The sequence below is a fragment of the Arachis ipaensis genome, chromosome B6, assembly GCF_059453495.1.
Source record: "Arachis ipaensis isolate K30076 ecotype BB chromosome B6, ASM5945349v1, whole genome shotgun sequence".
Classification (NCBI taxonomy): domain Eukaryota; kingdom Viridiplantae; phylum Streptophyta; class Magnoliopsida; order Fabales; family Fabaceae; genus Arachis; species Arachis ipaensis.
The window spans coordinates 93506947-93521462 of NC_142441.1; the positions used below are offsets into that span (position 1 = coordinate 93506947).

Consider the following 14516-nt stretch of genomic DNA (forward strand, 5'->3'; position numbering starts at 1 on the left):
CAACCAAGCACATCAAAGCTATGCTCAAAATCATGAGATTGTTATTCTTTAATAATATATGACAATTATAGCACAAAATCTCATGAAATTGCATTAATTTATCCATGGTTGATTGAATCAAAGGAAACATGAAATTCTACCCAATTGGCTTACTTATGGCTCAAGAAAGTGCATAAAATCAATTGAAAACAAAAAAAAAGCTAGTGAAACTAGGCTAAGATGACTTGTCATCAGTCGTGGTCAACGAAAAAGAAAAAGTGAAAAGGAAAGAACAACAAAAAGAGAATGAAATAACTCTTACTACTTCAAGGTGATAATCAATAAAAAGGGCCTCTGAGGCATATACTTGGAAGAAACCTTCAGGGACCTAGGAGTTCTTTGTGACATTGAAATAGAAATATTCATGTGTTAAACATTTATTCTCATCCTTATTAATGTTTGCATCCATTCAAGGTCAAGTCTCAATTCATCTAAGAACTACTCACATTGATTTACTTGGGACAAGCAAAGCTTAAGTTTGGTATTGTGATGACTTGCATCATCTACCCTTTTTTCTTGTCTAAAAAGGACCATAAAAGAGCATAAACTCAATTGATCATTGCAATTCATGCACTATTTGATGAATTTTATGGTACATTGCTTTGAAATGGGTTTGTGATGAATTTCATGTGAAAAAGACATCAAAAAGGGAAGAAAACAACAAAACAAAGCTGGGCGTGTGAAACTGGCGTGCCACATGGAGCAAATGCCACAAAAATGTATGGGCGTGGCATGCCAGGAGCTGGGTGTGGCACGCCAGTATTGAATTCCAGAAAGGATCCTCAAGTCATCTATATGGGCGTGGCACACCAAGAACTGGGCGTGGCACGCCAGGAACTGGGCGTGGCACGCCATGAACTGGGCGTGGCACGCCAGTTATGATTTCCAGAGAAACATGTTTGAGCATTTTACATGGGCGTGGCATGCGAGGAGCTAGGCGTGGCACGCCAGCACAGTTTTCCCGAAGAGGACACCCAAAGCCTTTACATGGGCGTGGCATGCCAGAAGCTAGGCGTGGCACGCCAGTGTAAATTTCTAGAGAGCAATGCTGAAGGCCACTAAAGGGGCGTGGCACTCCATGCTGGGCATGGCACGCCTAGTCCATCACACACTATGGGCGTGCCACTTGAACCATGGGGAGTGGCACGCCAGTTCATCCATCCAGAGGGGATCATCACTTGGGCGTGGCACGCCAGCTTCGAATTGTCACTTGGGCATGCCACTTGAAGACCCAGGCGTGGCACGCCAAGCTTAAAACAACCACACTAAAGGGGCGTGCCACTTGAGCATCAAGGCGTGGCACGCTAGTACAAGTTTCCAGAGAAGAAGTTGAAAGCCCAAAAGGCTGGGCGTGCCACTTGGTGTCGAAGACGTGGCACGCCAGCTCTCAATTGCCACTTGGGCGTGCCACTTGAAGACCCAGGTGTGGCACGCCAACACTCAAGGAGACCAAAGAAAAGCTGGGCGTGCCACTTGGTGTTGAAGGCATGGCACGCCAAGCTCTCATCCTCACTTAGGCGTGCCACTTGAGCATCCAGGCGTGGCACGCCAATGTTAAAAAGGGCCAAAGCAAAGGCTGGGCATGCCACTTGGTGTCGAAGGTGTGGCACGCCAGCTCCAGATTCTCACTTAAGCGTGCCACTTGAAGGACCAGGCGTGGCACGCCAGCTACTGGACCAAGGAGAAATGTTGGGCGTGGCACGTCACACACTAGGCGTGGCACGTCAGTTCTATTATCCAGAGAAGAAGAGCCAAGCACACATAGTGGGCGTGGCACGCCAGAACCTGGGCGTGCCACGCTAGTTCAATGGACTATAGAAGAGGAACCAAGCATACACAATGGGCGTGGCATGCCAGACCCTGGGCGTGCCACGCTAGTTCAACTTTGCAGAGAAGAGAAGAAGAAGGAAAAGGGCTGGGCGTGCCACTTGGGTTCAAAGGCGTGGCACGCCAGGCTAACACCAACACTTAAGAGGACCCTGGGCATGCCACTTGGGCTCGAAGGCGTGGCACTAGGGACATCAACACATGGGGTGTGCCATGTGAAGAGTTTGGCGTGGCGCGCCAAGCAAAATTGGAGGCTGGGCGTGGCACGCCACTCAAACGCTTGTCACACGCCAGCTGGAAGGTCATGCTTATTGAGTTTTTCCTTTCCCTCCAAAATGTAATTTTCTTTTCTCTTTTGTATTTTCTTTATTTTAATGCTAGGAGTAGTATAAATAGTCCCTGGAAGTATTCAGAAAGAGAGTTGGGTTGTGGAGTAGAGTTTTAGTTAGATTTACTTTTCACTTCATCTCTTCCATCTCTTGTACTCTTCTTTTCTCTCTTGTACTCTTCATTGAGAGAGGGAGCTCTGTTGTACTTGATGGATTAATGATAGTTAATTTTTTCTTCTCTTCATCTTCTCTTTGATTTGCTAGAAGGAATTTCGTTTTAATGATAGTGTTCAATTATCTTGGAAAAGAGATTGAATGCAAAATGGGTTTCATGGGAACCTTGGGAAAGGAAACATGAAACCATGCTAGAAATCCCTTCTCACACTTGAGTAGGATCTGGGTTTTGGTGTTTGGATATGGTGACATATAATCCTCCCTCTACTTGGACCTATGATGATGCGTGGTATAATTAGGGACCAAGCATATCTCTCTTCATGAGCAATTAGACCAAGGAATTGGCTATTGATCAAGATCTGAGAGATTGAGTCACCAAGGGATTTGGGCTCAATCAATCATGATTGCCAAGAGGTTAATGAGTTGCATGATTGAAGATGATATGAACTGGATTTAATCCAAAGAGAACAACATCTCCTAATCTCAATGAATTCCCCTATTCTTATCTTCCACATTCTTTATAGCTTTCTTTATATTCTGCAAATCCCTATTCTCATTTACAATTAAGTCATTTATGTTTCTGCACTTTACATTATTGCCATTTCCTTTTCTACAATTTACTGCTTCTCTTTACTTTTGAGTCATTTATGTTTTTGCCCATTTACAATTCTGCAATCACAATCTATTTTGCTTAGCTTAACTAATTCACCAATTGATTAAAATTACTCAAATCTACCAATCTCTGTGGATACGATCCCACTCCACTGTGGGTTATTACTTGACGATAATTTTTGGTGCGCTTGCCAAAAGAATGGATTCATCATTTTTTATATGGGGTGTGAATTCCGGTCATCAAGTTGTTCTCTCATAATTCTCTTGGTTGACACATTGTTGGTCCGGTATGTGAGACGTAACCACCTTGAATTGAAACCTTGGGAATTGTGTTGCATTGCGATTAGAAATTGATCTTCACCTCTTCTCATGAGCAATTAGATCAAGAGATTGGCAATTGTTTGTGATAGGAGAAATTGAATTACCAAGAGATTGGGATTCAATTACTCACAATCCGCCATAGATCTACTCACATGATTGAGAAGGAATTGATCACCATTGATTCATGATAAATCAACATCTCTGATCCCTAGTGATCTCACCCATTACAAATCTTCACTTCAATTCTTTTGAGTTTCTAGTTCTCTTTAATGCCCACTACCCAATTTCCCTTTTACATTCCTGCAATTTATAATTCCTGCCATATACATTTCAGTTCTTATTTTCCTGCATTTTACGTTTTAGCCATTTACATTTTAGTTCTTATTTTCTTGCACTTAAAGTTTTCGCTCTTATATTTCTAGTCATTTACTTCATTCTTTTACTTTCAGTCATTTCAATTCCTTGCCATTTATTTTATTGCACTTTATTTCCATGTCAAATTAAATGTTGAATACACAAAAATCATAAACTGTTTGTCTGACTAGAACACTCACTCAACTAAAATTGCTTAATCCACCAATCTCCGTGGGATCAGACCTCACTCTTGTGAGTCTTATTACTTGATACGACCCAATATACTTGCTGGTAGTTTTATAGATTGAATTTCCCGTATCAAGTTTTTGGCGCTGTTCTCGGGGATTGGTTAAGATTGACGATGATTAAGTTAGCGGTATTCTAGATTAGGCAATTTTTTTATTTTTGTTTAAGCATACTAACTGTTTGACACTTGGTGTCAAACAACCCCAACAGCATATTTTAACATTAGAGTGTTCTTCCTTTCAAGTGGCCTGTTTGTGTTTGTTTGTGCATGCCAGGAGGAAGGAGAGGTGCATCCACTTCTTTTAATTATGAGCCTGAAAGAACTTTCTGGAGACTTAGAAGAGAAGCAAGAGGGAAAAGGGTACTTGGTGAAGAGGACTAAGAGGAAGAAAATAAAGTTATGGAGGACAACATGCATAACCCACCAAAGGAGGTTGTCAACAACAATGGACAACATGCCAGGAAGGTGTTTGCTTTATATACCACTCCTAACCCCAAGAACTGTGGAAGCAACATACTCACTCCAAACGTTCATGCCAGTAACTTTGAGTTGAAACCTCAGCTCATCACTTTGGTACAGAACAACTGCTCTTATGGAGGGGGTCCTCTTGAAGACCCTAATCAACACTTATCTGTCTTCCTGAGGTTGTGCGAAACAATTAAGAAAAATGGTGTGTACTCAGACATAAACAAGCTGCTGTTGTTCCCATTCTCTCTTAGGGATAAGGCATTTCAATGGCTGGAGACCTTTCCCAAAGAGAGCATCACTAATTGAGACGAGTTAGTGAGCAAGTTCTTGGCTAAATTCTACCCACCTCAGAGGGTCATAAAGCTCAAAATCAAGGTGAAAACCTTCACACAGATGGAGGGAGAATCATTATATGATGCTTGTGAGAGGTACAAGACTTTGATGAGAAGATGCCTCCCCAATATGTTCAATGATTGGGTGAGACTCCAGAACTTCTAAGAGGGCCTAACTTTAGAAGAAAGAAAGGCATTAGACTACTCTGCAGAAGGCTCACTCCAGATGATGAAAACAACTGAAGAAGCTCAAGATCTCATAGATATTATTGTCAACAATCAGTACTTCTATTCTTCTTAGAGGCAACACAACCCAACTCCAAAGAAAGGTATATTGGAGCTTGAGAGTGTAGATACTATATTGGCACAGAACAAATTAATGTATCAACAAATTCAATAGAAGATGGAAATGATGGCAAAAGAAATAGATGGACTTCAACTGGCTATAGTGAACACAGCAAGCCAAGCTTCAAATGGATGGAGCCAATGCGAAGAAGGCTTTAAGAAATGCAATAATGAGCAATAGCCTGAGCAAGTTCAGTATATGCACAGCACCTCAAGTTTTTTCCAAAATGACTTCCATGGTGATAGATACAATTCATCATAGAGGAACCATCCTAACTTGAGGTGGGGTGATAATTAAAATCAATGGCAGAAGAATTCCAATTCTAATAACTTTCGCAACACAAACAACCAAAATTACCCACCCAATAACATTAACCAATACAAAAAACCACAAAACACATATCCCAAACTCCACAACAACTCATAAGCCCACCAGAACAACTTTTCCACACATCCATTCAACTCACAAAACACCCATCTCAATGCCCTAAACAACTTCCATCAACAGCAGTCATACCCCAGTCAACCACATATTGACCACCAAGAGGCTAGGATCTCAACTCTTGAAGCCACCTTGCAAGCTCTCAACCAAACCACACAAGCACTTGCTCAGACTACACAAAGCCTAGCTAAAGGATAGGAACGACAAGAAGCCAATATGAGAAACCTTGAAAGAAGGACAAATCGTTTTGATGACCAGGGAGTGTAGTGCCATTATCCAAAGAGACTTTCCAAGGAAGAGGAAGGACCCAGGGAGCTTTCATATCCCCTGCACCATAGGCAATATGATAATTGAGAGAGCATTTTGTGACCTTGGTGCAAGCATAAATTTGATGCCTCTATCCTTGATGAAGAAGCTTCAAATCCATGAATTGAAACCCACACAAATAGCCCTCCAAATGGCTGATAAATCCATTAAGCAAGCACTTGGAGTTGTGGAGAATGTATTGGTAAAAGTGGGGAAAATTTTCCTCCCAGCCGACTTTGTCATTCTAGACATGGAGGAAGATTACAACACTCCCATCATTCTGGGGAGACCCTTCTTAGCTACGGGCAGAGCATTAATAGATGTTGAGAAAGGAGAATTGATGCTAAGAGTGCACGAAGAGCATCTAGTGTTCCATGCCTTCAAGAGTTTGCAAGATCCCACTCAAGAAGAAGATTGTATGAAGATTGATTCCAGAAATCCAAACTTGAAAGAGGCACCTGATGAGTCACTCCCTATACACATAAGCTCGTGCTGGAAATGAAGGGAAGAGGTAGAAGTGTTGCAACAAGCTCAAGGAGTTGAGAAGGAACCACAACCAAAGCCTCCATATGAAACCCTCAATAAGAACCTTCCAAACATTGAGACCCCAAAACATGAACCACCTCCTGGAAAAGAGGAGAATCCCAAGAAGAAGGTGCCAAGAGAGAGGAGAAACGAAAAAATTCCCACTGAAGGCTTCTCACCAGGGGATAAAGTGATGCTAACCTATCAACAAATGGAAACATCTCTGCACTTTTCTAGATACTATACTTTGAGCGAGATCCTTTCACTTGAACATATAGAAATCATCAAACAGGATACCAGAAAGAACCTCAAAGTAAGAGGACACAAATTGAGGCACTACGATCATCAGCCTCCCTAATAAGGACAACCGTCAAGCTAGTGACGATAAAAGAGTGCTTGTTGGGAGGCAACCCAACCAGAGGTAACTTTCTTTTCTTAAGTCTTTTCTTTTTCCTTTTCAATAAGAGAATTAACTAGATTTCCCTGCATTGCATGGAGTTAATTTTGGTGTTGCACACCAAAGTAAGGTCGTAAGTAAATAATTCAAGGGTGAACGTGTGATGCTAAGTTTGGTGTTCCACCACAGATTTCACTGAAACACATTGAAACCCTCCGAATAAGATGATTAGTCATCAACTCCAAACAATCAGAGAAACTACTTAACAATTGTTTACTTTCTAGTTCATAGTTTGTTTTCTTAATAAAAGCACATGATGTTTGTTGCATGTATCTAATCTGATTCATATGGAAGTAGGTAAGGAACTAAGTTTGGTGTTCACACACCATAGTAAGTTCAGAAGCTTACAAACATACATGTATGCTAACCATCTCTCAAGTGCCTGGAGAACAAGCAACTTCCAATATCTTTGCAGGAAGTCATTCAATCTCTTGATGGAAATATGCACCCTCATCCAAGAAAATAAAGAAGAATACAAAATCTACAGATGATGATGACAAGGAGGAAACAAGAAAACACCAAGAGGTTGTATTGTTACTGAACTGTTTCCAGTTTGAAGTGCTTTAATTGGAAGTATAATTGTACCCTGTTTTCATGACCCTTTGAATTCTGTTTGTTTTTATGCTATTTTGGCTTTCTAGTTTAAGTGCCTATATCATTTCATCCTGCTTGAATTATATGCTTTGTTCCCTATGCTTTATTAAAAAAAATGTTATGAAACAGAGAAAGAGTAAAAGTCCAATTTAGTAGAAGATAGAATAAAAATCCCAAGGTTATGTGGTGGTGCATGCTTGAGTACTTAGTAAGTTCACAAATAAAGTGGAAGGGTGGAGTGTTCCCTTAAGTATAGGCTTAGTGTGCATTGTATGAAACTTTATGAATAAAAGATCCTTGAAAGAAATAAAGAAGGAAAGAAAAAGAAACATAGAGAAGCCGGCGTTAGTGGCCAAGTTAACCCACTAACGCCAGTGCTAATGTTGGCAATAAAGAAAGAAGGAAACAATGAATAAGCTAGGCACCAATAGCTTGACCCTAAAGATATATACCTGTGATGCTTTTGTACTAGGATATGCTTGGATGATTAGGTTCTAAGGAGTGCTTCATCACTTGATAACTTGGGTTAACTAACCCGGGATTATCAACCAAAAGTCCATTATCAAGAGAAACCTTGCTACAAAGCATTTAGCAACCCAAAGAGGTGTCGGGCACCAATGTCTCAATGTTAAATTGCAAGTCAAGTGCCTGTGGTGTGTATGTGTTGAGGAGAAGCTTGAGTTAGTAAGTCCTGAGGGATGATTGATAAACCACTATTTTATGGTTTATCTTGTGCTCAATTGAGTGGATTTTATCAACTCTTTACCCACTTATTCATACTATTTGCATGAGTTTACATTCTCCTTCCTGATTTTGTGCTATGACTGAAAACATGTTTCTTTGATCTTAATTTATCTAATTTTAATCATCTCTTATTACCATTCGATGCCTTCATATGTATGTTAAGTGTTTTCAGAGATTACAGGGCAGGAATGGCTTAGAGGATGGAAAAGAAGCATGCAATAGTGGAAGGAATGCAAGAAGTTGAAGGAACTGCAAAGCTGTCAGCCTGACCCTCTCGCACTAAAATGGTCATAACTTGAGCTACAGAGGTCCAAATGATGCGGTTCCATTTGCCATAGTTGCCCTAACGATAAGTGACGCGAACGCATGATCTACGCGGACGCGTCGTAGTGGCAAAAAACCAGCGTGTTTAAATTCGAAACCAGCAAATTCTGGGCTGTTTCTGACCCAGTTCTTGGTCCAGAAAACACAGATTAGAGGCTATAAAGTGGGGGAATGCATCCATTCATTAGGAGATCTTCCATTATTCACTTTTTATAGTTTAGATGTAGTTTTTAGAGAGAGAAGCTCTCTCCTCTCTCTTAGGATTAGGATTAGAATTTCTCTCAATTTTAGGACTGCTGATCTTCATTACAGGTTCAATGTTCCTTTAATTTGATTTCTCTTTTACTTTTATTTATTCTAGTGCTTTGATTTGTCTATCTCTTTGTTTAATTACTTATGTTGCCAAATTGGCTTATGAACCCTTCATGTTAGGATTTTCTATTTAATATAATTTGAGGTATTTCAGAATTATGATTGCTTTCCTTTATTTATATAAATAATTTAGATTTTTTCCCTTTTGGCTTTGGTTGATTAATTGGTAATTCTTGAGTTGTTAAACTCATCGTGATTGATAATTGTTATTTTTGCTAATTGAATTGAATTCCACTAACTCTAGTCCTTTCTTAGGAATTGGCTAGGACTTGAGGATCTAACTAATTAGTCCACTTGACTTTCCTTTGCTTTAGTAAAGGTTAACTAAGTGGGATTAAGACTCAATTCTCATCACCATCGATAAGGATAACTAGGATAGGACTTCCAATTCTCATACCTTGCCAAGAGCTTTATTAGTTATTATTTTAACAACTTGTTATTTTACATTACTTGTTCCTTATTTTAAAAACCCTCAATTTTCAATACTCACAACCAATAATAAGAACACCTCCCTGCAATTCCTTGAGAAGACGACCTGAGGTTAAATACTTCGGTTATCAATTTCAAAGGGGTTTGTTACTTATGACAACCAAAACTTTTGTAGGAAAGGAATTCTTGTCGATCTAGAAGCTATATTTATAACGAGAATTTATTTGCGAAAATTCTAGATCGCGCGAGAGTTTCGTTCTTAATGATTCAACACCTAACACCTTGAACCAACTAGGCCGGGAGTGTTGGCTTAAAGGTTATTATAAAGAGCTGCATCAACACGGAACACTAAGCTTTAATAAAAAGAATAAGCCTCTAGTAAGAAAAAGAAAGGCAAAAAGTTTAAACCAAGGATCAAAGAATAAAAGGGATTCATAGAAGCAGCAGAGTTAGTATTTAAGGGGATGTTATAATCTGGAAACTAATAACTTTATGAACTTTAAAGATATCATGCATGAAACCCCATTGATGACGAAAAATTGAATTTCTGCAAAAACTAACCGACAAGTATACCAGGTCACATCAAGTAGTAAAAACTCACGTGAGTGAGGTCGATCCCACGAGGATTGATGGATCAAGCAACTTTAGTGTGGTGATTAGTCTAGTTAAGCTAACAGTGGTGAATTGAGTTAAACAGAATGTAAATGGCAAGGAAGTTAAAGTGCTGAATGTAAATGGTAGAATATTAAATTGCAGAAACATAAATAGATAGAAATAGAAAGAAAGACTCATCCGGGATTGGAGATATCATAATCTACAATGAATCAAATGGGTCTCAACTTCCTTCTCAATCATATGAATAGATCTATGGTAGATTGAAATTGATTGTATCCCAATTCCTTGGCAATCCAATCTCTCTAATCACAATCAATATTGCCAATTCCTTGATCTAATTGTCATGAGAAGAAGTTAAGTACATGTCTCTCATCCATAAGCCACACAAATTCTCAAGATCTCAATTCCTCACGAATAGTGTTGATCAAGAGATTTGTGAGAAGCAGAGCTTCAGTTCTAATTTCCATGATTCCCCTTCCAAAGTTCACATGGAAATTCAACAGATCCAAATCCCCTTCTGGAGTGAATGGATCTCAATCAAAACAGAAGTTACTTCTTCGCTATCCAGATGAATTGAGAGGAAGAAGAATTTTAGTTAATTCATATGAATCACAATAGAGCTCCTCCCCCTAATGATTGGGGTTCAGTGGAACATAGCTCTGTGAACAATTGCAAGGAATCTAAATTGCAGAAATATAAATCAAGCTCACTGTAAACTGAATTGAAAAATTGCAGAAGAGTAGAGATGCAGGAAATTGAAATTGCAATAAAAATAAACTGAATTCAATACAATTAAAATGTAAAATTGCAGAAAAGAAAAATTGTATCCAAGAGCCTTCTATTCTACTCCTACTCCTACTCCTGCTATATTCCAGCGCCAGAACCTCCTAACCAAACTTTTTTTATGAAATAAAACTGATGCCTTTATATAGGCTTGCCTAAATTAGAAATTGAAATGAAATTCAAAACAAATTGCAATTAGATAAAAATCCTATTCTAGATGATCCTTGTAGTCATCATTGAGTGATCAGAGTGGGTTTTGCTTGCTGTCGTTCAAGTGGGCTCAGAATAAAATTAATTGAGCAGAAATGTACTTACAGGAGAGCGTAGCGTTCATTTGGAGAACGGAGCATTTTTACACCCACGCGTACGCGTCTCATGAGCGTGCACATCTTTTTTCGTTTTTGGCACATCCACGCGTACGCATCACCTATGCGTACGCATGACGTTCAAAAATTGAACTTGTGGCGCGTACGCGTGTGCGTCCAAATCAGCGCTCTCCAAAATAGCGTAGCACTCGAAATATGAGCGCTCCCCACGCGTACGCATCCCCTGCGCATGCGTGTGGTCTTCAAAAACTTCACTTCCACGCTTGCGCTCAGCCCACGCGTTTGCGTGGATCTTCATGAATGACGCTCCCACATGCACGCGTCATGCATGCTTATTCAAATCTTCAATCCCAAATTCAAAACTTGCTCGAAGGCGCTCATTCAGATAACGTTGCGTTTGAGACCAAAGAGCGCTCATTGTGAAAAATAGAGAACGCTCCCTTGAAAGTTTGTAAAATCAAAAGACCAAAGTAATATACTATTTAAACACTAAAACACTCAATATTTAATCATTAATCATAAATTTCTTATATGAAAAAGTATAGAAAACATGCACAAGATGACATGTCATCATAACACCAAACTTAAACCTTGCTTATCCCCAAGCAAGAAAAGAATCATGCAGTAAGTTTTGACAAACCAAGGTGAGAGGAATAGCAAGTTGATGTTCATGGTTGGCTAGTTTTCTATGCATGCTACAATCACAAAAAGAAATGTAAATGATTGATGCTTCTATCTAGCTCATATTTTTCATGTTTCTTTCATCTTTCTTTCATGTTTTTCAATTAAATAAGGATGATGCATACCTGAAACATGATATGCCTCCAAATGCTTTATGTTTTGCACCTTCATATTCTAAGTAGTTTTCTTACAAGTGATCTGCATTGTGCTTGTTATTAATCATTTGCTTAAATTCTATTTTGTTCCCTTCTGCATGAATAAAAAAATGTTTGAAACAGAAAGTGATTGTCCAGTGTTGTAGAAATTAAAATGAAATTCAGTGGTGGTACTTGCTTGATTTAATGATTAGCTCAATAATAAAAACTGCATAATAAAATGTTCCTTGAAGTGTGAATTAGGTTGCTGCTGTAAAGCCTTTTATCAATGAATATCCCTTGAGAATGGATCAAAGTAAGAAAGAAAAAGAAAAGAAAAGAAAAGACAAGAATTAGCAAAGAAACAAACAATAAGGCTAGACACCAATAGCTTGGACCTTAGGACATATGCATGTGGTGCTTTTGTACTAGGATATGCTTGGACAATTAGGTTCTGAGGGGTATTTTAAAACTTGGCCACTTAGAATAACTAATCCGGGATTGCCAACTGAAAGTCCATTATCAAGAGCAACTAAGTTACAATGCATTTAGTGATCCAAAGAGATGCTGTGCATCAATATTCCTAGGAAGAAATTGTGAGCCAAGTATCTATGGTGAAGAAGTGTTGAAAAAAAAATTGAGCCAAAAGGCTGCTGCAACACTTGCCACCACGCTTTCATTAATAAATAAGCTTTCTAAGCAAAAGAAAGAAAGAAAAAGCTAACAGGGATCAATCAAAAAGCAAGGCATTATAGCAGCAACTCTAGTGAACCATCAAAGAGACATTTCATATCAGATAGCTAAGAATAATTGAGCTACATTTGTCTGCATAAAACCTCATGAACCAAGTTCAATTATCTGTTAAATAAGGACATGTATGCTTCTCTATTTCATTTCATTTCTTCTTATGTTTAGTGCTTGCTTGGGGACAAGAAAGATTTAAGTTTGGTGTTGTGATGACAAGTCATCTTATGCTAGCTTTTCAAGTATTTTTCACTTGTTTGATTAGGTTTTATGCACTTTCTTGCATAATAAGTAAGTGATTTGGAGTGGATTTTCATGGCTATGTTAAACCAATCAACCATCATTTAATTGACACAAATCATAGGGATCAAGCTAGAATTAGTTGATTTTATGAAGGACTTAGAAACCTTGTGAATTTGGTGATGCTTTGATTGGTTGTTTTGATTACATGTATGTGAAGAAATGATGAAGAAAAGAAAGAACCAGGAAGCATGCTTTATCAAAGCGTGACCCATGATATGAAAGCGTGGCACTCACCCAAAAGAGCAAGGGCCTGCGCTCGAAGAACCAACGGAGCGCCGAATGATGCACCAAGAAAGCAAGGGCGCTACATTAAGTGTCCCAACTGAGCGCTACAGGGAAAGTCAACTAGCAAGGCCAGCGCTCAAATCAAAGGAGCGATACGTTAACTCTTTCAACGTTTTCGTGGCCAATTTAAAGAAAAACAAGGCGCGACACTCCTAAAATAGGACAGCCAAGGTTCAAAAGGGGAACCATGCACACAAAGGAGCGCTACGTTCAAAGGTTCTCACTGAGCGCTACTACAAGGAAATTGCTAGCAAAAGGAAGCCAGCAAGGTTCGAAGAGGGAACTATGGAAGCAATGGGCACTACGTTGGAAATTTCCAACTGAGCGCTATGTATTGGCACAAAGTGAAACATGCTTGGCTCGAAGGGAGGCACACTAAGCAAGGGAGCGCTACGTTACCCTTCCTCACTGAGCGCTCCACTGGAGCTAGAACCTGATGAACCGAAATATTCATATGCCGGTTAGAAATTAGTAATGAATCCAATCGTGAGTATAGTCTAACCAACACGCAAATATCGCATCAACAATTCTAAAATCTATGACCGAGAGTATTGATCCCGGGTCGTTCTCCCTCGGAATTGCCTTAGAATGCACATCATTGATTAGGAAGTCTTTTGTGGTTTTGAGAGTTGGTGCAAGAATTCAAGCTAACAAAAGTAAACAACAATTAATTGAGATAAAAGCCTTGGCTAAGGGTAATTATTGGAAGTTCCATCATTATTGTTTCCTTCAATTGTGGTAAGAGTTGATTATTGCTTCACTTAGTTAACCCCCTAATGATGGAGGAAAGTCAAGTGAGAGTAACTAACTTGAGTCACAAGTCCTAGTCTCACCCTAGGGAAGTCTAGCTTTAGTGCACTCCAAGTCAATTAGCAATTCTCAATTCCTAATCAACAATTGATATTCACTACTCAAGTGTCTCCAATAACTCAACCCCTAAGCCAAGTGAGAGAAATCTACTCCATAGCTAGGGTTGTCATTATCACAAACAATTGGTAGGCAATCATAGAAGACATGATGTAATTGAGAGAATAAAATTGAATTGAAGCTATCTAATCCAAACAATCATTAACGATAAAGCAAATGAATGAAATTCCTCAATTCATTAATCACAATTCTAGATAGCAAAGTCACAAATCTAGATCTGAGAGACTGAATCAAAAGAGCATCAATTAAGAGTAGAAGAAGAGTAGATCTACAACTTGTATCAAAGTAAAAGTGAATTAGCAATGGATCTCACCAAGAAATCAAAGGAGAATTACAATAGAGAAAGTGAAATCCTAGAGAGAAGTTGGAGTTTCTCTCTCTAAAAACAAAATGTAACTAACCACCCAAAAATATCTGGAATTATCACTAATTGTTTTAACCCCTCTAATCCTTGGTCTTCTTAAGCTTTTCCCTCCA

General features: G+C 39.1%; 1 protein-coding gene across 1 annotated transcript; it reads left to right on the top strand.

Annotated features, from left to right (window-relative positions):
* The first annotated feature begins 5947 nt into the window (after positions 1–5947).
* LOC148561810 (uncharacterized) lies at positions 5948–6298 on the top strand. The gene has a single exon (XM_088490791.1). The coding sequence runs from the start codon at positions 5948–5950 to the stop codon at positions 6296–6298; it is 351 nt and encodes a 116-aa protein (XP_088346917.1).
* Positions 6299–14516: the final 8218 nt, after the last annotated feature.